At 32.3% G+C, this 25,371-nt stretch overlaps 1 protein-coding gene across 1 annotated transcript; it reads left to right on the plus strand.

Annotated features, from left to right (window-relative positions):
* The first annotated feature begins 2,182 nt into the window (after nt 1-2,182).
* Nucleotides 2,183-11,545, plus strand: LOC115444376 (tachykinin-like peptides receptor 86C). The gene is made up of 4 exons (XM_030170141.2): nt 2,183-2,312; nt 8,231-8,427; nt 10,467-10,567; nt 11,538-11,545. The coding sequence occupies exons 1-4, from the start codon at nt 2,205-2,207 to the stop codon at nt 11,543-11,545; spliced, it is 414 nt and encodes a 137-aa protein (XP_030026001.2). The 5' UTR covers nt 2,183-2,204.
* The last annotated feature ends 13,826 nt before the right edge of the window (nt 11,546-25,371 follow it).

Here is a 25,371-nt window from a genome sequence, read left to right on the forward strand (position 1 = left end):
ACCCGCGGTACGATTACAGCGCTGAGATCTGTGTTCGATTCCCAGGTTGAGCAATGATATAAAATCGTTTTGATTAAAAACAGCTCAGAATGGAACTTTGCCTGATATGGCGATATACTCCCATCACATCATGGGACGGACAACAACGAAAATTTGATGCACTGGTGTCCTCTTCGCCTACCCCATTGGGGATAAAAGGCGTGAATATGTTTTTCAGATATTACAACTCGCCTGTTTAAAATAAATATTTATTATGATACCATACCCAGTGACGATAGCCTAGTTGGGTGTGGAACGGACTGCCATGACCAATGTCCGCAGGTTCAAATCCCAAGGGCACACACCTCTGACTTTTCTAAAATCATGTGTGTATTCTTTGTAAATTTATCGTTCGCTTTAACGGTGAAGGAAAACATCGTGAGGAAACCTGCACATCTGAGAAGTTCTCTATAGGAATTTCGAAGGTGTGTGAAGTCTACCAATCCGCACTAGGCCAGCGTGGTGGACTAAGGCCTAATCCCTCTCAGTAGTAGAGCAGGCCCGTGCTCAGCAGTGGGCAAGTATATAATACAGGGCTGATATTATTATTATATATATTATACCATACCCAAAAATAGATATAACTAAAAATAAATGATTATCATGTTTTTTTTTTCGTTAAATTATTGCATCACAACCAAACTTTGCGATAAATAAAACATGTCACGTTGTCGTACTGAACTGTGTACCATAAATAGTAAAGAGCTTCTTACCCCATCACGACTCCCGCTCCGTAATGCCTTTAAAAGAAATACTCGGAATGTTTCTTATATTTCTCTTTCGCGTCCTTTTTGCTTTTAACAATGTCCAAAGTCAGTCGTTGCTGAGTATTAGAATCTACACTGTACAGTCAGCCATATAAGTATCTGCACAAATTCAAATTATACGTATACTTTTGATTTAAGATAATGACATAATAAGACTTATCTAACATATCATGTCTCAGGATGGCGATCGCAATGGCATACCAAACAATACTTTATAACTCTCGGTGTTGGGGGGTTTTTCAACTGTTTAAGGACAGTGGTGTCGTTTACCATCAGGTGAACGGCAAACTCGTCTCGTCATTTAAAGCAAAAAAAAAGTGCGATTTGAAGTTTTGAATTTGTTTAACTACCGATGTGGTTGACTGTACACAGATTTTAGATGGCACAACGGTAACTCCACTGTCCCTGGTGATAAGTAAAGTGAAGTGTAAGAGTATCAACTAACATATTTATGGCAGTCGATATAATTATGTCTGTCAACCGGGTATATAGTCCCACAAACTTATCTGGCCCGGTGAAAAGTCGCTGTTATGTCAGCGAATGGCAGGCAGATTGACTTTTCAAAACGACGTCGTTAGTTCCTGTTTCGGCCACCGGGCCAGATAAGTTTGTGGGACTATACACAGGTTGATTTTGGATCCCACACAGGTGCACCACTGAGGCTAGTTTAAAGATGTCATAAAATTTTGTGACAGAAAGTCGCAAGTTATTTTAATAGTATTGAATTTTAAGAATGATTTTAAGTAATAATTGTATTTCCCAAATACTTTTACACAAATAAGATGTGCTTCATGCTGTTATGATACCTACTGTCATACTATAAAGGTGGCGATTATATTCTCTTTATTATCACTGTACATATCATTCATTGATTTATAAACTCGTCCGTACAATTACGTTACAATCAGCGACCTAAAATGCTCTTTAAATTTATAAATCGATCAAAACAACATCCGAATAAGATTAACTGCGAAACCAATTACGTGCATACTTGGCCATATTTAACCTATGTAGATGAATATATACTCAACCTTTGCTATGAAATAGTTAATAAAACAATCCGTTCGGGTATCGCGATCAGATAGCTTAAGTAATAAATAAATCTTACTTGAAACGAGGCCCATTAATGTACCTGTTGAATTTATTTCCGTCTTATCTATTATATTCTATCTGGTACTTATAGCTCAGGTCTTCCTATTTTAAGTACCAGCCGAACATAAATTTAATATACTTGTATTTAAATATACTTGTAATATTTGTAAGAGAAATAAATAAATTAATAATACTTAATAACTTATACAATTTACAGGAATTTAAGGTTTACTATAACTGTAGTTATAGTAATAATTTGTTTGTAGTTATAACCTGGTATTCCTGGCTGTGACGTATGTGGTGCCTATGACGGTGATGGTCTGGGCTTACGCTCGGATGAGCTCCGCCTTGAGGGGAAGAGCTATTGGCGAATGCACACATCATCAAATGCAAGTTCTCCGAGCCAAACGCAAGGTAAACTCTTGAATATTGATGGCTTGTTTCCACCAGGCCCCCACCAGTCTCATTGACTATGAAACTGCGTTGTTTTCCAAATGTAAATATCGGTAGATGCACTTCAATTCTCTTTTGGTCTACGTAAGACTTTACCACAGTATTCACAAACGTTACTTAATTAAATACAGAGTAAGGTGGTTTCTCAGTGCTTTCGGCATGACAGTGCTCAGTGTTTCCGCAGTGTGTAGGCAAAAGGGCGCTGTAATTAACTAATATTGTGATGTAACTTTGCTTCAGTTGGCTGTTAGATAAATGAAGCTGAACAAGCTCAAAGAGAACTATGTAATTGACGATATTATGCGTTTAGATGTACTGTTTTCCTCACGGATTGTTTGTGAATACAGACAGATCTTATAGTCTATATACGCAACGTTTTTTTATCGACAATATATCAGATAGAACGCGCAATAAACATGATGTAGTTGGGAGCTATGTATGTTCTTTAACTCAAAATACTATGTTGACGCAAACAACGCATCTTAAAAACAACAGAGGTTTACCATCATTTATAAGAAGTATTGAAAAAAGTGTAATAAGAGACATTTTTTCCAGTGATCGGTGGTAGAATAAGTCAGAGAAAGTAACAATAAAGCAAATGACCTAGAACGGAACACTTAGAACCTGAACAAAAGTTTTAATAGCACTATATTTTCTACGGCGTGTCGTAAAACACCGAAATAAGTATTATTTACCAAGATCTTACATTGTTTACTTACCTGAGTTACATTGCGGCTATTTTTAGGATAGAAAATTAACAAAATGCGTTTTTATAGTGTAGCTAGAACATATTACACAGATTTTTAACAAAATTCAACAATTTACCAATTCATTCAAGCTCCATTCGACCCACGCCACCCATCAGCTCCAGTTTATTATCCCTGAGGGTTCTTGCAAATTGTAATAGCATACTCGACTGCACTTTTGGTCATTTTAATTACTTCATTAAACAATTAAAATGAAAGAAGGATTAATTAAGTTTCGTTTACATTGTGGAATTCACTCACAATTGGAGTTTCATGTATATTTAATCACTAGCTTTTGCCCGCGGCTCCGCCCGCGTTATAAAGTTTTTCAGGCTAAAGTTTTCCGTTATAAAAGTAGTAGTTTCCCGGGAGCCTCTCAAACTGTCTCCATACCAAATTTCATCTTAATACGTTGGGTAGTTTTTGAGTTTAACACGTTCAGGCAGGCAGATGCAGCGGGGGACTTTGTTTTATAATATATTTTTTAGAACTTTTTAAGAGTAACAATCCCGTCATACATCATTGTTGCATAACTTTAACCGTTTACGCAGCGCACGCAACGGAAGCTCTCAAAACTAATAATTTTTCCTCGATTTGCAACATGTTTCATTACTGTTCCGCTCCTATTGGTCATAGCGTGATGATATATAGCCTATAGCGCTCCACAAATAAAGGGCTATTCAACACAAAAAGAATTTTTCAGTTTGGACCAGTAGTTCCTGAGATTAGCGCGTTCAAACAAACAAACAAACAAACAAACTCTTCAGCTTTATATAATAGTATAGATATGGCGATGTTTATCTCTGAAGTTTTGATGTTTGATCATCATTAAAAATATGTAAAATTATATTCCACTTACAATGGATAGATTACTAATAGATAAAATTAGGTAATATTTAGACAATAACAATAATAAATATATTCATAAAAATATACCTTCTATCTTTAAGTTTAATAATAATGTATTATAGTATAGTTTTCCTAAGCGATATACCTACTTAGTATCTTTATGTTTTAAAATATCCATCTGGTACACGTTATAAACCTTGTAGGTATTATATTAATTAAGCACTTAGCAGTAAAATAAACATCTCGTAACTTCAACGTAGAACTACTTATATTTTAAGTATGAAGTCTACATGAACTTGAACTATTCATTTCAATTAAAGTAGCACAAATGAGGTCTAGAAAGGTTTGTCTAATTAAAACAAATGATCACATTGTAACATTATATCAGTTCATATCATGAAGTATTGTGAAGGAGGAAATAAAAACTAGACAAAAAACATCACAAATAAATTAAAAATAAACATAACATGTCAATCTACAATCTAGTGTCCTTTGCGCATTATAGATAAATAATTACGTAAATCATAATTAATACTTAGTGGCTATTTTGCAGATTTGAAGTAAATGTTTAAAAATATAATGTATGCAATGAATAACATATTTTATTGTTGGGCAAGCTGCAAAATTGATTCGATCGAATCGATTTTCTACTCCACTATTGATTGTCTACTCCTATGTACACAATGAAATCTTTATATCTTTGCTCAAATAACTGATTAAACAGTTTCTAACATAATGTAAATTACTATAATCACATAATACATACACTTATATACGATTTACAAATCTTTTTACAAGTTAAGATGCCTCCGCTTCATTCAGTGAATAAACTTGATTATATCTCTAAAAATGGTTTGAACTTGGTATACCTTGGCTACATTTCATATTTGTAAATTTATCTTCTAGACAATCTTGCTCGGAATACTCTATCACTTGATGGAAAAAGTTATTGTACAGACTCCTATCTTGTGTCTTATGAGAATTTCAGTTAAAACTTTAAGCTATTTTATTTAATAGTTTTTAAATTCTTCTATATGATACATAAATATAATTATGTGGAATAACAATAGCGACTACACATATTTGCTTATGTCTTTCGTTTAAAACCATACGAGATTAAAACCAAGAATCGTAATGTTCAATTTACAATACTTATTGTAACCAGAAACAAATAAGCACAAACATTCATTGTTAAAGTACGCCGTATAAGCTATCGAAATGCTTTATCATTCCTCTTGCCTTTACAAGAGTTTCAGTAAACAAAACTACAAATGAACAAAGCTGATAGTTCATTTCTACATCTATTCTCAACGTTCTATTGTATTAAAATAAACAATTCAAATTAGTAATCACCCGATTAGTAATCACCAGGTTCTGGATCGTTTAGAATTAGAATATTCTAGAATTTCTGCAAACGTAACAACACATGTGGCTCTCTTAATAAAACAAGGACTTATTCCAAAATTATTAATTTGTGGCAATCGTCAAAAACTCATTTTTCCTTTTTTTTTCATGCAATAGGTTTCATTTTTGACTTATTTTTAACGATTTAAATTTTATAGCAACTTAAAAAAAAGGTCGCAAACAGAAATGAGTTTCTGGACGACTTCCAGAAATTCACAATTTTGGAATAGGTCATTATTTTATTAAGAGAGCGATGTATAAATAAGCTAGTGGTTCTAAAACCAGTTAAATATGAATGGAAATTAATTAAACCATTGAGCTGAACTCTTGTACACTAAAATTCTGATTCTAGTTCCGTATTAGTAATTTACCCATTCAATGAAAAAGCGTGTTGCTGAAAGCTGTTGAATAGGGTATAGAACCATCATCTATGTTGCAAGCGTTGCTTGTCCGCAATCCTACTCATTAGGATTTATACCGAATAAATTATTTATAATTATTGGAGAAATATACAATGTTTTTGTCGTTATAGGCTATATTTTTTTAATAGGACTTATATCAATGAAGTTTCCACTTATAGAAAACTCGCGGATTCGCCCGCGTGAACGAGTTTTCCGAGATATTTTTTTTCCGATTTACTTGATATCTATCGTTATATTATGACCAAATCACACAAAATCATTATAAATCGTAGCCTGTGTATTATTCTGATGTACATACATAAATACATAGTATCACGCCTTTATCCCATAGGGACAGGCAGAGACTATAGATTGCCACTTTGCACGATCCTGGCATACTTCTCGCACTTCCTCCACCTTCATTTTGAGTTATTTATTCTGATGTATAATCAATATTACTGTAAAGTTTCATCCAAATCCGTTCAGTAGTTTTTTCGTGAAAAAGGAACAAACATACATACACACATCCATACATCCATCCTCACAAACTTTCGCGTTTATAATATAAGTAGGACTAATAAAAAAAATTAATAGTACACTAGATTGCTAGCTACGTAAGTACGTACGTTAGAAAAACTAAGTTTTAAATCATATAGAAAAACTTGCCACAACGATTGTTTCAGGGCAAAAAAGACACACTAAAAACTAAGTTATAAATATTAAACATCAATGAATTACATAAAAATGTTTTCAATTAGATATATATATATATATATTGCAGTAACACGAAATTTCTTCACTGACTGTATATATCATTATAAATTATACAATCAAGGATTTTCAACGTAAACAATACTGTTTTTAATTATGCCAATGGCGGTAATTCTAGGCGCCCGTTCTTCATTACTGCTTACCCAGGTACAGGAGCTAGCAATGTAAATAAGACGAAATTAATTAAGGACAGCTGAAACACTTTATATCAAGCGAATTTCCAAATTAAGTTTCTAGTTTTTCTTTTAAAATTCTTATTCATTGATTGTGGACAGTGAAGGGATCTATTTGAAAATTTATAATTTATAATTCTTATTTTTTTTTTATAAATTGACATTTATTTTATTACTAAAAGCTACCTCTTTTTAAGTTACCAGTACTGTTATGTAATATGGATCTTGTAAAAAAAATTAGACCGTTCTTTTTTAACTCATTTTTTTTTCCCGTAGTAGTATTTCGAAAACAGTTTAAAACTTACAACTATTCCGTGTCAAACAAACAGCAACTATTTAAATTAAAAAATGAATAAATATTGCTGGGCTGACAATACAAATACAGCTGATATATTTAGGGCCACGAAAAACATTGGTGAAATTTAACTAACTTAATTAATCAACTACTGTTATTCATAATAAGATGAGATTAAATATATAAAATGCTTTAATACTAAAATCCGAACAAGGAAATTCTTCTTGGAAACAGGCGACTCAACAACAAAACGTAGTTATTAATGATTCGCATACGAGGGACACAATGGAACTCGTGCTTTGAATTCAAAGCGAAACTACAAACCCTCATACTGCCAGTATCCCTTATCTGAAACTAAATGCACATCAATTTACGCTCGATTTCCCTTTGCCATAGAGACAGGCAAAAATATAGTAGATTTCGTGGTTTTCTTTTGTAAACTATGGCAACGGTTTACTCGATATACCTTTTTTTCCTTCACGTTGGGATTTCTTTAGGCTTCTATGCACGCTTATCACTAAAATTAATTTGATTTGGAAATATATATTTTAGATATAATGAAGTTCAATTTAGGAAACCTCATTACATACACATTATATCGTATTATATCGTAATAACATTAAACCCAGGCTCAAGGCCTTCTAATATGTTAGGAATATAACATATTTACCTACTGGAGCACCAGAGCGATTAATAAGATATTTAATATTAAGTAACATATCCAGTATTGATATTAATTTATCATATTTTGTTTATTCGAGTTGATGAAAATTAAATTAATTTTCAGCGCCTCTGGAATATAGAACGATACAGGACACGAACGTCCCTGTCGTTTGATTGTGATTGGTTTAGGGTCGAACATGTGACTTACACATTGGTCCTTTGACCAATCAAAATCATTACAGCTAAACGACACGGGAACTTGTATCTTGTTTCTTATGCCACATTCTAAGAATCATTTGATTTTACCGTGCTCGGTACTAAGCTGCTAATTTCTTCTTTCCTGCCAGCCCGAGCTTGCTTCTTTGTTTACTATATTTTTCATTTATTTTATTTTCAATATAAATTGTCTTTGTTTATATAAGCTAATTTAATTAAGTAATAGTTAAATATTCTCATGTACCTTGACTTATCGTAAGTGCAACTATGTTCGCGTACTTGATGAATTAAGCATTTTATTTTATTTTAAGCTGGGACAAGCTTGTTTTTAGCTGGATTTGATGCTATGATGTCTTTGCAGGTGGTCAGAATGTTCGTCTTGGTGGTGATGGTGTTTGCCCTGTGTTGGTTGCCGTACCACGCTTACTTTGTACTGGTGTACCACCACCAGTCTTTAGCTTCAGCGCCGTTCGCCCAGCACATATACCTTGGCTTCTACTGGCTCGCCATGGCCAATTCGATGTTCAATCCACTCATATACTACTGGATGAGCAATAAGTAAGTATACGCTGTTCCTTACTCAATTAGTACTTTTAAAATAATTATGTACGTAAGTAATAAAGTACCTCGTGTTAAGTATTATGTCAAGTAGTTAGGATACCGGGAACCAAAAAAACGAGAACTTTTTAATTCGCGAAATACACATGTTTTTCCGAAATTTGACTTAAAAATATGGCGATAAATGCTTTATTTTACAATATTACGAAAACTATTAGAGAATAATCTGGTGGCACTCTTTATTAACCTGCTACCTCTATTAGGATATGGGCTTCATAGTCAATATGTACATATATTGTATATCTATTGTAAATTATCTTTTACTGATATTATGGAATAAAAACTGTTCTTTTATTCATGAAACCATGAATAACCTATGAGTTTGTTGTTCATGAATCTTAATGGTGACCTAGTAGAACATTTGACTAATGAAGGTAAAGATTCTCCTTCGAACTTCTTATTTTCACAGCTGTAAAACATTATCTTAAGTCGCAGCCAATGTTTACTTAGGCTGCATAACAAAATTTATTATGAAAATTATAGGCTAAACTATCGGGACTAATAAAAAATATTTATCATACATAATATTTTTAGTTTTTGCAAAATTCCTGTGAGACATTACAAGATTTAAAGGCTTAAACTACAGATTGAAAGCCTCGGCAATAACTTTAAAATTTAATTTAAGATACTACGAGACTAAAATTTTGAGTCTTTGAGATATCAATATATTTTGTAATTATTGTATTAATCTTGGCAAATTGCGGTGATTAATTTTTAATTGATAACTTTTGGAAATAATAAGTTATTTACTCTAAGGCAAAACTTAAGTATCCTATTAGTGATTCCGAATTTTTAAAAAACGCCTAATTTCCTTGAAGATTTATGTTCACAAGTCCGCCTGAGTAGGTACCACCGCAAGGTCTATTTCTACCGCCAAGCAGCAGTGTGTAATCACTGTTGTGTTGCGGTTTGAAGGACATTGTAGCCAGTGTAACTACTGAACACAATAATACTTAACATCTCATGTCTCCGGATGGTGAACGCAGTGGAATACCAAACAATACTTTGTGATTCAAGGTGTTGGATGGTGTTTCTACTGTTTACGGGCGGTCGTATCGCTTACGCCTACCAACAGGCGAACGACAAGCTCGTCTCATCATTCAAAGTAATAAAAATAAAACCTCTGACCTTTTTCGGCGCATAGGGGTCGACCCAATGACAAGCTTAGCGTTAACGATTGTAGACAGGTATCTTGAATACGGCCTCTATTTATATTAGTATAGATTACTATTAATATTTGACCATCCATCCATCCATCCATCTGTAAAAGCTTTGTAAGTAGTTCCCAAATAACTTTCGTCTTAGGCAATCTATATGATTACCACTAGATTAATTCAGCAACTCTGACGCTAACAATGGTTGTCAGGAACGCGACGTGAAAACTTTAGCAAAGTTATCTTAATCGAATCTACTTTGCCCCCGTTTTTAGCTCTAACCCACATTCGTTCTATTACAAGCTTGACGTTTAAAATATGATAAAAATTCATTCTGTTGTCGTATGAAAAGAAAGACTGCCATTTATAATAATTATAGCAACGCTTTTAGAATATGAATGGTAACAGAGCCAGATTTCAGTCAAGACTTAATTTTTCTCATGTTTAGTTCTGTGTGTTAAGTGGAAATTGACAACAATGGCTAATGATTTCTTATGTTTACGCGAATGTTAGACATTGAAATTAAACTAATTTTCGGATTCTATCGCGGTTTTTTGTTTTTTATTTTTCTCCCGACGTTTCGAAGACTTTGCAGCCTTCATGGTCACGGGGTGACTGAGGTGTTGTTCATCCGTAAAGTCAAAATTACAATATCTACATACATTTTACAATTATACAACTTTTTTAAAAAATCCCAAAAATAGTTTAATTAACAATAATGGTTTAGAATTTAAAACGTTTTATATTTTTATTTTGTGTATACTACATTTTTAATATCATTCCTAGTAGAAGTAAGAGGTGTGAGAATGATAATTATTTCCACAGGTTTAGAATCTACTTTCGAGTGGTGTTATGTTGGTGTTGGACACCGAAAACAACAACGCCGAGCGACTTGAAGAAATTAGATATTAACAAATCATTTTCCGGTAAGTTTTCCGTTGATAGTTAAAGCATCAAAAGGTATACAAATAAGTAATTTATAAATGTCAATTAAGTATAACTTAGATCGTTGTTTTAAACCTTTAATTTTTTTACATGCAATTCCATGCTAAAACGTCTAGTAACATAAAAACGACATCAATATACAGTATAAAGGATAATTGATTCAAACTGAAAGCGATTAAAAAAATCGTTTCTAGTAATTCCTGGTAATACAAAACTCGTTTCTGGTACATTTGAAGTTATTTTAATTATAACAATTGTCTATCTACTTCAAAGGTATCACTTTCATGTGACGGAACAATTAATCCTGAAGAGTATGTAGAACAAGGGCTTTTGTTGTTCGGTATCACTTATCTAAAGTAACATTACCACATGAAGGCAAAAATAGGACGAGAAGGAATGTTAACGAAATGTATGTAAATACAATGTTGTTTTGGAGAGCCCACTACCGCGAAATAAATCTGTATCGTGTAACCGATAGTTACAGAAATAGAGGGTAATATTTCATGGTTAAGTCAGCATTTACTTGGAAAAATTGAGGTTTTTGGTTTCTATGTAAAAATTGCTTCTTATATATTGCAACCCCTATTTCGCCGTGGAACAGTTTCAAGGTTTTAACTTGTTTCATTAAGAATGAAAAAAAAAAATCAAATTGAGGACCTCGTCCTTTTTTTGAAGTCGGCTTAAAATAAAATAGAAGCTAATAAAGTAGCCTTCATAAGTTGAGATAGTTGGAATCCATTTTTATATAACTACATAGTTACATTAATTTATTATTAATTATTCATGTTTATTGTTTTGAGCATACAAGTGATATTCTTAAATTCAGAAAAGAAGGTCAAAGGCAGACTGAATCGCGTAATTATAAGACATGATAATATAAAAGAAATACAAAATTAATTAGTCCACATGATTTATTCATCTTGCTTATAATTTGTTTTTGATTATTTTTAGGACTGTAAATGTATACTGCGTGTTGTTTACGAAAATAAAATGTGTTATAGCATCGACATTCTATAGGTGCTCTCAAATAGATAGTTTTATTGTATGTTGTTTTAATAAATTATTCAATAGCATATTTTAGCTTCGTAGGAAGCAAGACGAAACGATAAATAACTATGATAGACAGATAGATGTATACAAATAATTATTAGCAAAGCCTTACAGTTAATGGAATTATATAAAAATAAGGGTTTTTTGATCTTCAATGCTACTTTACAGTTAGTCAAAGACACTACAGAGACGCGTCATCCTTCAGCCGAGCATGACATTCGAGAAGACGAAGCAACTTATCCCGGTCCACGCCTCAGCAAGGTACGTGACTTTACATAATTCACTATTGTTAATTTTCCTGCTGTATTGTTGGCTCAGGACGCAATTTTTAGTCAACAAATTCAACGTTTATCGAAATCTTTACAAAGTTTCCGTGTTTTACGAATACACGTTTATTAAAATTTTAATTATACGGGCGACTGGCGAATTCTCTCATAAATAGTTTACTGAATTGTGGGTATTTTAGGAGTAAACATTTCGGTAGAAACGGACGTACCTTTTACTCAACTAAGCAGATGTGAGTCTTGATACGTGGATTAACGGTTTCTGCTCAAGTAACTTAGTGTAACTTCATTATAAATTTACCGTAATTGACTTAGCCGAGGAAACGAAACCCCTTTTAGCAACGTCCATAATTATTCATCTTAAACGTTTCGGCGCTTTAATATTGCAACTTACGAAATGTTATCGCTGTTGTTGTTTTGCCTTGCAAAGCACTTAGGGACTTCAAAACTGGATGGTTATGTTAATTTTGAGAAATAGTTCCTAAATAGAATAAAAGAAGAGAATTAAATACCCATTATTTCATTTTATTATAATGAAACATTTCGGACTGGTATGCAAACAATGAAATGTTTGTAGTAACTTAATAAAGAAAAGTACCTTCATTATGGTTTCCTCTTTAGATTTTAATTAAAACTTACGGAATTTTCTGTTTACTTTGTAATGTAGGTCACGATGTAAGTAGGCGATAATTAGTGGCGTCGGGAAAAAAATTCATGTGTTAAATTCTCAGTGAGATCAAAGATTAGAGGTCTCAGTCTTTCTCCTCGTGTTACAACTTTCAAAATTCATCAAGTTATATAGGTGCAAGTAAAAAGGTTTTATAAGAATTGTATTAGTTCTGATATTTGATGATATAGGGTGATTAGTTTCAAGTAGCTGGTCAAATCTTAGTTAGACGACGATGAAGTTCCTGACAAGACTTAATGACTCGTGGAATTAGTATTAACTCGGATGTTTTAAGTCTTAGTACCGAGCCAAGCCAATAGTTTCTCATTAGGTATTCGAAATCTCTTAACGCTGCCTCTTGAATTCTGTGTCGCTAAATAAAATATCAAAAGATATATTTGTAATATCATCTATGTAATATAAATAAAAAGCACATTAGTGTTCAGGATCTTTTTCTCCTTTTCTTATATGTGCACCGTAAAGTGAACCTATTGCATCTGATTGTAAACGTAGTGGAGACCAGATAGAATATCGATTGCGTTTAAATGATTGCCCCTCGCCAATCGACACAATTATGCCGGCCTTTTTTAACCGAATATTCTCAATCTGAATGTGACACATTTACGAGAGTAACTGTGGCAGGTTGTAACACCTTGTGTAGGGTGGTCGCTATCCGCGTGGATACAAATTATATTTCACTACCAGAAATCACATTTGTGAATCGATTTTCTTTATATCTGTGTAAAGTAGCTTTATAGCATAGTGTAATCAAAAATAGAAAAAAAATCTTTCCTACCTTCGGCATAAAGTTCAAAATATCATTAATAATATCATTAATAATAGTGTTTTGGCTAAGTGCTGTAAACTTTCATTGAATTATAATAAATAAATAAATAATAAATTTGCAAAAAAAATCTGAATATCGAATTACGGTCGCATTTCGACCTCTGGGACTAGTACTTATAGACTAACTGCGATATATCAAAAGGCGGATTCCAAATAGGCACTCAAACTCATATTTCATTCGTGAAGCAATCCAAGCGTGGATGTTGGAAATTCGCGGAGAAAGTTTGGAGTGACATTCTTTATTCCAAAGTATTGGAGAAAAATTATTTAAGTTATATTCATGGTTTTTAAAACATAATCGTATTCCTAAGTGGCGTATTAATTTAACTCTATTGTATCATGTATGTTTTAATTAATAAAAGCCGACACGAGTGTTGTGCCCAGTATCTTCAACTGTAGAATCTAGTATAGGTACACCATTTAACAAATATTTTTTAATTTATTATCAGTGCTTATTCGTCCGGCTAAAAATAACGAGCAAAAACAGAAACAAAATAGAATAACTACAATATAGGCGACCTACACAATACTCGAACATTTCGTTTGTTCAAAAAAACTTATTGCACATATATGAACTGCGTAATACTAATCTTGAATTAGCCTCACTTAGGCCCTATTTCTTCTTTGATGACATAATCTAAAGTACAATGAGAAAATATTCACCCAGGACCTTATTAGGGTTGTATAAGCTCATGATAAACTTAACCCCTAACATATTTGCTGGCGTAATAATAATTCAAATTTATCTTGGTTGACACTTACTCACATCGTATATTCAAAAAAAAAGATAATAAAATTGTAGACCTTTCAACTCTGCGCGCGTACACAGGAAAGCCACTTATTGGATTCAAAATGTAATCACTGAAAAATATAAAGCTTTATTTTATCAGTTTTATTTTTTAATCGAAATGGATTCATATAATTACATGTTTTTTAAGATTATGAATCTCTTATTTTATGGACGTTTTAGGCTTAACTTTACTTTAGGATTTTTTTTAAAAACATTTAGCAGAAAGGATTTTTATGAAGCTTCTTTTGAATGGCGCTCACATCAGACGCTTCCTTTTGTCGTAAAATTGGTCTAATAACTTGCGCCCCTATCTCGTTGACCTTAGCATGTTAGAGTCTTGATAAGCCCTTTTATAAAGACTATTAAAAATGACAAAAGGCGCCTTTTTATTTGAATTATTTGAACACGCTGTTTTTTATGTATTTTTCAATCCCCAAACTGTTGTTATTCGAATGAAATTGTCAGTTTTGCAGTGTTATCGTATGAATACACACACCAGGGGCTATAAATCAACATTTGCTGTTGAAAAATGAGCTTAAATGTGGGTCGGATTATATTCTACTTTTGAGTGTTTATTGGTGCAAAAAATAGATTCGTTTATGCAATGAAATACATTTCGTTATTTCCTTCCATAGAAGATAATATTATGGTAATGATATTAAAAAGATAAAAATGTTCTTTGGTAAATTTTATTCTCTTAATCTATTTGATGATTATATTTAAGTTTATTAATAGGTATATAATTATTGCAGAATTTGAAACACAAATTAAGGCAATTACTTATTTCGTAAAATAATGTTATGTAAATTCCTGTTCAATTCCGAATATTACACTAAACAATTTCTGAATTTGATTATTTATTTATTTAAATTAGATTCCCCAGTACACACATATCTTATTTTACTATCAAATTTCAACTTGAGTCATCCTGATGTGTGTACCAATTAAAGGAGTATATAATTAAGTATTTTAATATTAGATATTCATCAGTAAAATATAACTCTTGAAGATGATTGTTATATTTTGTTTCTAATTATATATAGATTGATCTTATTGATTTAACCTACCAACGAAAAACAGTAACTGATAATGGATGGATGAGAAATATATTTTTCGCTATCGTTTAGTAATTTTGTTGACATAAATACCAGTGTTATTTTGACGTCACAATTCGGGTATATTCCGTTGTCGACAATTGTCGGTGTTTGTGCAAATGAATATACAATGAAATATGATTTCTTCGTCATATAATTGTTACATTGCAAGCTTTTAACACTAGTCTTTTTAAATATTTTTTTCTATCTTGTACCTCATATTTGATATTGTGTTGAATACCCATGATATCTTACTAATCTAATCTGGCTTCTTTCTTATCTTAATATATCGGTATTACTTAGTTTATACTAGGTTTTCTAGAATTGTTCCGGGATATAAAGTAGCATACGTCATTCCCAAGATCTCAAACAATCTCCATACTAAATTTTATCCAAATTGGTTGGTAGTTTTTGAGTTAATCGCTTTCAGACAGACTGAAAGACGCAGTGGGGAATTCTGTATTATAATATGAAAGGATGCAAAAGTTTGTAAATATATTTCATGTTTTAAGAAGCAAGTGCAAAAACTACTGAACGGATTTGGATCAAATTTAGCAGACAGGTTGACCATATCGCGGATCAACGGCTACCTTTTATGCCGGTAATTTGCTCCCGTGGGTAATACTGGAATTTTTTCATCAGACTATTTAAAATAATTTGTTACAGTGTTTGAGAGACTTTCTACGCGGGCGAAACCGCAAGCAGCACCCGATGGACATTGAACCTTTTTCTTTCTTTTCTTTATGTGATTGTTGTTTGTTATCAGAACAATCCAACGCTACTGGGCCCTTATTCTCTATCTCACACGTTATTTTGACAGTGCGTAACAAACACGCAACACAACGCGTCATGTTTAGGACTATAGAAATTTGACTTACAGAATACCATTCCACGCACATTTCTCGAAGATAACATGACACGGCCGCGTTACGCGCTTACACTATCATACAGAATAAGGGCCCTGAGCTGCTGACCAACGGGAACGCAGTCAGGCTCAACCCGCGAGGCATCCGGAATGATTGCAACCACGTGTGTGATGACAAATTGTGAGTGTAACGAGTACATTGTATTTTCTACTGACTCTATATAATTTATAAGAGATATTATCCAAATTAAAATGTATTTAGAGTTGGTCTTTTAATCATCAGATAAAATTTATTCATGGAGTAAAAGTTTATTTATGTATGTATTGTTTATCTTTTTTTTATTTATTATAAGTTTTTATAAAATATAAATTTGTCTCTTTTTTTTATTTGTATTATTTATTCCGTTTGGTACAATAAAGAGTATAAATAAATAAATAAAATGAAATACAACGCAGACAAATTAAATTTACAGTTGTCTAGACTAAATAGTTTGGCATTTGTGTTTAGTCGGGTTATAATTTATTTTATGCATAACTTTTATCTGACGATTGCAAAATCTGCTCTAAAATATTGTAAGTTTTAGTGATAGTGTTAAGTTGTAATCCATATACTGTTAATTATTGGTTAAAATTGTAAACCTCTGATGAAACACACATTTTTATTCAGGAGTTTTCATTGTACTACAATAATAATTATTAACAATAAGTTGAGTGCGTATTGTATTATATGAATATAGGAATGTAATTTATGTAGGTTTCTTTTATAAATAGTAGTGTTTTGGTGTCTATTGTTTATTATGATTTATGAAACTGCAATTATTTGCAGGCAGATTTAATGTTAAGCGCATTTTTTTACTAGTCAATGTCATAATCATAAACAAATCATAATTTATGATTGATGAGGTTATAAACCGTATAAAGTGATATAACGAAAATATAAAGTTCAAATTCATTTATAAGGTAAATGAATATTTTCTCACTCAAACTCGGACTAAATATTTACTATGCAGAATTAAGTTTTCTACAAATTTTGTATAACATTCAAATACAGTTCAAAATTTTGGTATTAACTAAGATGCTTTCTATAACAATAAATATTTAAAACCAAGCAATTACTACTTTAAGCATGTGATTCTAACTACCTGTATACTCAGAATAATTATAAAAAGCTCTTCATATTCTGTATATAAATGTTTATAAAACTATTAATAAGAAATTTAAGAAGCATCAAAAATATGATTTTTTAATATTTTCATACCATAGACAGTCAACATAGATAGTGTTGTATATTTACGAATAGCCGAAGTACAATAACAGTGTTTAATTATTATTCAAGTAGTTTGTGTCAAAGGAAACTTTGTGAATTTCCGTACACAACAAGAAACCGCTGTGTAGAGATTATGTCAAAAAGTTGTATCAATAAGATTAAGTTTCTCATTTGCAAAGATCATAGAAACACAATACTCGGCAAATCCAAGCACTCTTTTTGTTTTGTCCCTTTGAGTGCTTTTACAATTATTATTTCACGGCAAAAATAGATGATATCTTCGAATCAGTTTTTGTAAATAATCTCGTTGTATTTATTGTGCTACTAAAATAAACAAATGTGTCATAAATATATATCATTTTCACGATACATTTTGTAAACAAGACAAAACAATTTGATTTTAGATTTCGATGTATTTCTTTCAATTTATTTGTACCAAAGATAAACATAAATTGTAAATCACTTCTGGTTTAATGAAATTAAAAGACAATACAAAAATATGTTTAATGAAATGATTTATTAATATAAGAACACGCAACTCCAAATGTAAATAGATAGTATAATTTTTCAATAAAGTTTGTTGTCATTCCTATTACGGCTTTTATTTACAACACACGTTTCGCATTCATTTATTGTAACACTATATCGTGTCTACTTATACTAGGTAAGCATTAATCTATAGTAATATTATAAAGATGAAGAGTTTGTTTGAACGCGGTATTCTTAGGAACTACTAAACTAATTTTGATAATTTTGTCACCAATAGGAACCTATATTACTATTTACTCCTGAGTGCTGGGCTACTTTTTATTCCAAGAAAATATTTATCAGCAAGCGGAGCTGTAGACAAAAGCTGCTATATTTATATAATTCAAATAAATCTCTGTCAAAACCCTATGATGCAAAAAATCCTTACTGCATAGTCGTACTGTCTACTAATTACTCGATAGAGCCTTTACCCAGCCCCAACCTTTGCTTAAATAACTTACCCGCTTGGAGCTTGATTAGGTGGGCAAAGGTGATTTCCGTTTTGCGACGACGGGATTTCCGTCCCATTATGTAACAGAGGGCGTGATTTTAAACACATGTATGTAATATCAATTTCAGGCAATAGAGGTGTTTATCGTATGACTCGTTTTTGTGGCAAAACTATTGCTGTTACCTAAATACGTACTAACTGTGGAATTTACTTGTGGATCTAAAGCTTCTAAATGTTGCAAGCTAACTATTTCACTATAGTCCCTGAGGTCTTAAGCCGTTCCCTACAGTGAAACTGCGCACTAAGCGTAGTAATTTTAGAAGCTCTACTTCGGTTGATTAATATTTTTTATAATGCTGCTAAAATTGTTGATTCCATGTATTGGTTATAAGTAGGGCTCGGATAAATATGTATAAAAAAATACAAAATAAGTACATAAAATATGGACCAAAATAATCTAAAATGTGGCAAAAATATGGAGTATAAAACAATAATAACTTTCATAATGATTTCTTATGTTTACGCGAATGTTAGACATTAAAATAAAAACTATTTAACGGATTTTATCGCGGTATTTTATATTATTATTTTCTCCCGACGTTTCGACTTTGCAGCCTTCATGGTTACCGGCGCCAGTGCCCCCGCGAGAAAAAATAATATAAAATACCGCGATAAAATCCGTTAAATACTTTTTATTTCAATACCTTTCATTTTAAACATTCTTTATTTTGAAAAATCAGTTACTGTTACAGTAAGAGTTATATTTTAAATAAAACTTTAAAAAGGTAGCGAAATGTTGAATTCAAATTCTATAAAAATTCTCATTTCATCAAAAATAAATCTTTTTTTTGTATTCTATCGCGGTTATTTATATTATATTTTTATCCCGATGTTTCAAAGACTTTGCAGCCCTTTCGGACGACCAACACCTTAGTCCGCCATGTGACCATGAAGGCTGCAGTCTTCGAAACTTCGAAAGAAAAATATAATATGTAGTAGCGCAAATGAAGGTATGAAAGTACGTAAAAATACAACGACGCGCAAGCAGCTCAAAACGTCACGTACGTATAATGTTTGAAAATATGGATGATGGTGATATTTTTTTTGTAAAATATGGACTTAACCTTAAAATATGGAAAAATATGGAAAATAAAAATTTTTAATGAAATGAAAATAAAAGTTTTTCACAATACAAATACGATAATAGATGTAAAGAATAAGTTCTAGGACGAAAATCGTGTAAATTAAAAATATGTATTTACATATTAATCCGGGCCCTAGTTATAAGGAATGAAGATTTTTATTTGTTTTATCTTGTACGACTAAATTTACGGTACACAAACACGTAACAAAGAAAATTTGTTCCTTATAAAATTGTTTTCTAAACGTCCGGCAATTTCCACGACAAACAATTCGATAATACAAGTACAAAGTCAAGGAGACATCGCAAACAGGTAAAGGTCGAGCACGACGAAGAAAATTTCCAAGGAGTTGCTACGGAACAATTACTGAACAAATGGGATAAATGGCAGATTGCAAACCACATTCAACATGGCGAAACATACGAGATCGGAGCGACATGTCTTATTTTCTTATAGCTTCTCTACACGTTGGCAATATTGTCCCAATGGTTGTGGCCAATAACTATGCGAACATTTATAAAGGAGATTTGTCGGTAGGTAGGTACGTACGTATTTATAATTTGAGTGTGAGTAATCCCATTGCTGGCGCGAAATCTGCTTGTAGTCGATGTTTCAACAAACATCAAAGGATTTTGATGGAATGATTGCCGGAACATGTTAGCTAGGCATTGGGCATACATATTCACTTAATATTGGCCAACGTGTAGAGTAGCCATTAAGCGAATTCCGAGAAAACAATTCACGAAAGTTTTTTTTTCTAGCCAATTCCTTCTACGTGAAACATAAAACGAACGTCTCCGCAATAAAAAGTCCGTGGCTTTTTGTTAATGCAGAACACGTTCTGTTACATAACATGATTTCAACATAAAATTCTAATGGGTACCCTAGATTGGCACCCCACTGTGACGTCGTTTCCATTCTTATAATACAATAAATAGGTGGCCATAAATCCACCTGCCTTCGTCCTGCTATCTGTAATGAGAAAAAATATGCTTTTAATATTACGATACATGTTTAGACAAATGTGCAATTAAAATGGTAATTTGCATTTAAAATTCATTATCCACAAGAATTTTTGAAAAGGGTGGAGGATTCCCACTTTCAGAACCGTTCGATTTATTTTTATAGGCATTCTGAATGTATTTGGTACCTACGAAGTAAAGCTAGAATCCTGTATTTTTTATAGTACGGTTAAAACTCGATTGATTTTAAAATAAAACTATTTTAGCATTTTATCGCGGTTTTTTATATTACAATTTTCTCCCGAAGTTTCAAAGACTTTGCAGCCTTGATTCATTCTGCATAGACCGGACTACAAACAGCTAAAATTTATAAAAAGTAATATTTCAAGATATTGTAACTTTGACATTTCGGATGACCAACACATCAGTCCACCCAAAGAGAATTATAATATATAGTCAGCCCCGTGACCACGAAGGCTGCAAAGTCTTCGAAACGTCCGGAGAAAATGATAATATAAAAAACCGCGATAAAATCCGTAAAATTGCAATTTGATTTATGTACTAGGGCTTGATACCTGAAACCAATGACGTTTTACAAGTAGACGCGTCATACACTAACAAAATGGCACATAAAAACGGCGCACTATTTGCTATATTCACGTACCTGTACTATAATTACAAATTGACTCAAAGAAGGAATAAAAAGATGCAGCACACATTCGTTAGAAAAGGATATATATACATCGACAGTTACGTAACAACGTTAGTGCCGCACGCTTATTGGCTGTTAAGTCGGGCAATTACCTTACTTTCGTCTTGCCAGTATTGAGCTCAGACAACGTATCTATGTAATAAATACATCTTAGCCTGAATCCGCTTCAAAGTAAAAGAACCTTGGTAAGCTTGTAAACCGATGGAATAGAGTGGTCATCTAAAGGGATTCTGTTTTGCATTACATGACCCCGAAATTACCTATTATATTTTATTAGAATCAAACCGCGGGGAAAAGTTGTTCTATAAATTCATAAAAATATTTTCTATGAAATAAAAAGGCATTGTTTCGGCCTTTGTTGATTTTATTTCCCAATAGGGCTATCAGCAAACCTAGAGAGAGTAGGTTGATTGGATGTCTATAAGATATATTGGATCAATATGTCGAAAATTTGAAAATAATGTTAAAAGAAAAGAAGTTTTGCTAGATATAAAAACTGCAAAACTCAATGCGTCTGTGCGTTAAAATATGAAACAAAATTAATAAAAAGTAAAGAATTAGAACTTAAATGAGCGAATTTTAAGTCCTTTTCTGTCTGGCTGTTTTCTGTGAGCAGAATATGGGCTTTATTTCATTAAAATCGCATATTGAAAAAGGTTTCACCATTTTAAAATGTTCGCAACAATTCTATAGTTGTAGGTGAAATCTTCTACGTGGGCGGCAGACAAGAAACTAGTTAACAGTAATGATTTTATCTGGTTCATTTTTGTATTAAAATGTAAATTATTCATTGTTATCGTTGACGACTGAATTCCTCTTAATGTAAAAAAAACCCATCTTCTGATAACTTAAGTGTTTATAACTTCAATCACTAACTTAAATAAATAGCTACTAAATTTTTTACTAATAATTACCTACTAAAAGATTTTCTACTACCGTTGGACTAACAAGTTATGAACTTGCTTTAAAATAAAGAAGTCTCTTTAAAAGTTTGTAAGAAATTTATATTAATTTGCCGACATTTTTTTTTACCATTATATCAGCATGATACAATTACAAATTACAAAATAAATTCATACTATAAAATGTACATATTATTAAAAACATACTTAGGACCGCATTAATTAACGTTACTCAATTTTGCTTTCAAGTGCGATATCAGATCAGACGCTGTCTAACTAAAGTTGGCATCTTAAGATAGTCGCTTATTAATAAAGCCATATTAACATCACCTCAATAACTTTAAGTCACAATATGTGACGGATTTTGATGGCTGACTTTTGTTTAGGTAATAGCGCCGACTCAGCTGAGAACAAGCTCTTAAATTACAGCTTAAGCTTGATTTATTAAATAGTTCGATACATTTAATGTCTAATTGAAATTTTACTCAAAGTTGAGATAGATTTATTAAGCCCTAAGATTTTCCTCAGATTTGAATTATTCCCGCTTAGAAACTGCTAGTTTAGTTGTCTCTCTTAAGAGAAGATTGATATTCAAGGCCTTGCTTAACGAGGTCACGAATTAAATTAGTACGGCTCTTGAACATGGAAAAGTTTTTCGCTTAATGTTAGTACAATTCAAAAAAGTATAATTCTAAAACATAGATGTAATTTCGAAAACATATTTTCTCTACAATTTTAAAATCAGATGGTTAAACCATCCTTTCTTTTGAATTATTTTCTCGTAAAAACTATTTAAGAATTATTTAATGAGAAAATTCTTACAACTGTCTTAACTGAATCATCAATTTTTTTTATAGAAAATTCTATATATAGCCTGCCTCAAATGTAATTTGTGTTGCGGTGCGACTGCCACGTTAAGGTCTCTGGTTCTCTGGTATGGGGTAAAATTGTATTGGATTCTGTGCCTATAACGTATCACCATAATATAGTACAGTCAACCACAAAACGAGTTAAACAAATTAAAGATTTCAAATCACCTTTGATCAATTTTGTACCCTTGTCAGCAATCCTTTTATCTCCACTATAATAATGTACAAAAGGTTTATCATATGTTAAAAAAAGAAAAAAAAATGATTTAATTTAATGTACAAAACCATATTTTTTTAAACGAAGTACTTCCTATAATAATTTATGATCTCGTTGCGTTATAAAATAAAAAAAAATATATTAAAATCATACTTATTTAACAAAATTTTATATATTAAATTTTGATATGTTTAGATACATAAAACTATCTGATAGTCATAAAAGTTCTTAAAAGACATAAATCTATATCTATACTATTATATAAAGCTGAAGAGTTTGTTTGTTTGAACGCGCTAATCTCAGGAACTACCGGTCCAAACTGAAAAATTCTTTTTGCGTTGGATAGCCCTTTGTTCGTGGAGTACTATAGGCTATATATCATCACGCTATACCCAATAGGAGCGGAGCAGTAATGGCTAATCTCAGGAACTACCGGTCCAAACTGAAAAAATATTTTTGCGTTGGATAGCTCTTTATTCGTGGATTGCTATAGGCTATATATCATCACGCTATACCCAATTGGAGCGGAGCAGTAATGGCTAATCTCAGGAACTACCAGTCCAAACTGAAAAAATATTTTTGCGTTGGTTAGCCCTTTGTTCGTGAAGTGCTATAGGCTATATATCATCACGCTATACCCAATAGGAGCGGAGCAGTAATGGCTAATCTCAGGAATTACCGGTCTAAACTGAAAAAATCTTTTTGCGTTGGATAGCCCTTTGATCCCGGAGTGCTATAGGCTATATATCATCACGCTATGACCAATAGGAGCGGAGTAGTAATGAAACATGTTGCAAAAACGTGGAAAAATTATTAGTTTCGAGATCTTCCGTTGCGTGCGCTGCGTAAACGGTTAAAGTTATGCAAGAATGAGGTATGACGGGATTGTTCCTCTTAAAAAGTTCTAAAAAATATATTATAAAACAAAGTCCCCCGCTGCATCTGTCTGCCTGAACGTGTTAAACTCAAAAACTACCCAACGTATTAAGATGAAATTTGGTATGGAGACAGTTTGAGACCCTGGGAAGAACATAGGCTCCCGGGAAACTACTACTTTTATAACGGAAAACTTTAGCCTGAAAAACTTTATAACGCGGGCGGAGCCGCGGGCAAAAGCTAGTATTTAATATTCTTAGGGCTTGCTTCACAATTTCTGAGTAAATGAAGACGACTAAATACAAAAGTCGCTCTCTATTCTATGTTCAATACTTAAATATTTCAAACAATACCTATCAATAAAAAATATTAAAACATTGTGAAACAGGCCTTAAGAGTCGACGTTGTTAATAAACAAAGGGCTGTATCAATGATTTAAAAAAAACTAAGATTTTTGTAAACTACGTATTTATTGTACCCAATAGTCCCTTTCTCATGTGCTTAAACTAAGATTATGAATAAAATATTGGATTATTTTTTGAAACAGCAACTCTAAATCTGCCAGTCAAGATAGAACTGGTCACTGAAAATAGTGCCGATAAAGATAAATATTAAATACTATTTTTACAATTACTAACTTCACCAACGGTGTATTATAAGCGTCTTACATCATATAAATATATAGTTGGGCACGGCACTCCTCTTCTACTGTGAGGAATTAGGCCTTAGTCCACCACGCTGGCCTAGTGCGGATTGGTAAACTTCACACACCTTCGAAATTCCTAATAGAGAACTTCTCGGGTATGCAGGTTTCCTCACAATGTTTTTCTTCACCGTAAAATCAGACAATCATTCACAAAAAATACACACATAATTTTTTAGAAAAGTCAGAGGTATGTGCCCTTTGGTATGAACCTGCGGAAATTCGTCTCGGCAGTCCGTTCCACAACCAACTAGGCTATCGCCGCCTATCTAACATTACATGTTACTAATGAGTTCTTATGTCGAAACTACCTGTAATTGACGATACATGAAGTTTCGTTTGATAAAGACAATATATAGATACAAACCCACACCTACAAAACAAGTTCATTTATTATCAAAACAAATGCTAATGCGGATCATTCAACTAGGAAATTATAGAAATTCCCCGGAGTTTCCACATCAGTGCGGCCGCGGTATATGTTAGATGAAACTGTTCCTCCGGAAATTCCAAATTAACTATATTAAAACTTTATACGAGGTTATTTTGACATTGCGTTA

The sequence above is a fragment of the Manduca sexta genome, chromosome 21 (genome assembly GCF_014839805.1).
Source record: "Manduca sexta isolate Smith_Timp_Sample1 chromosome 21, JHU_Msex_v1.0, whole genome shotgun sequence".
In the NCBI taxonomy this organism is placed as follows: Eukaryota; Metazoa; Arthropoda; class Insecta; order Lepidoptera; family Sphingidae; genus Manduca; species Manduca sexta.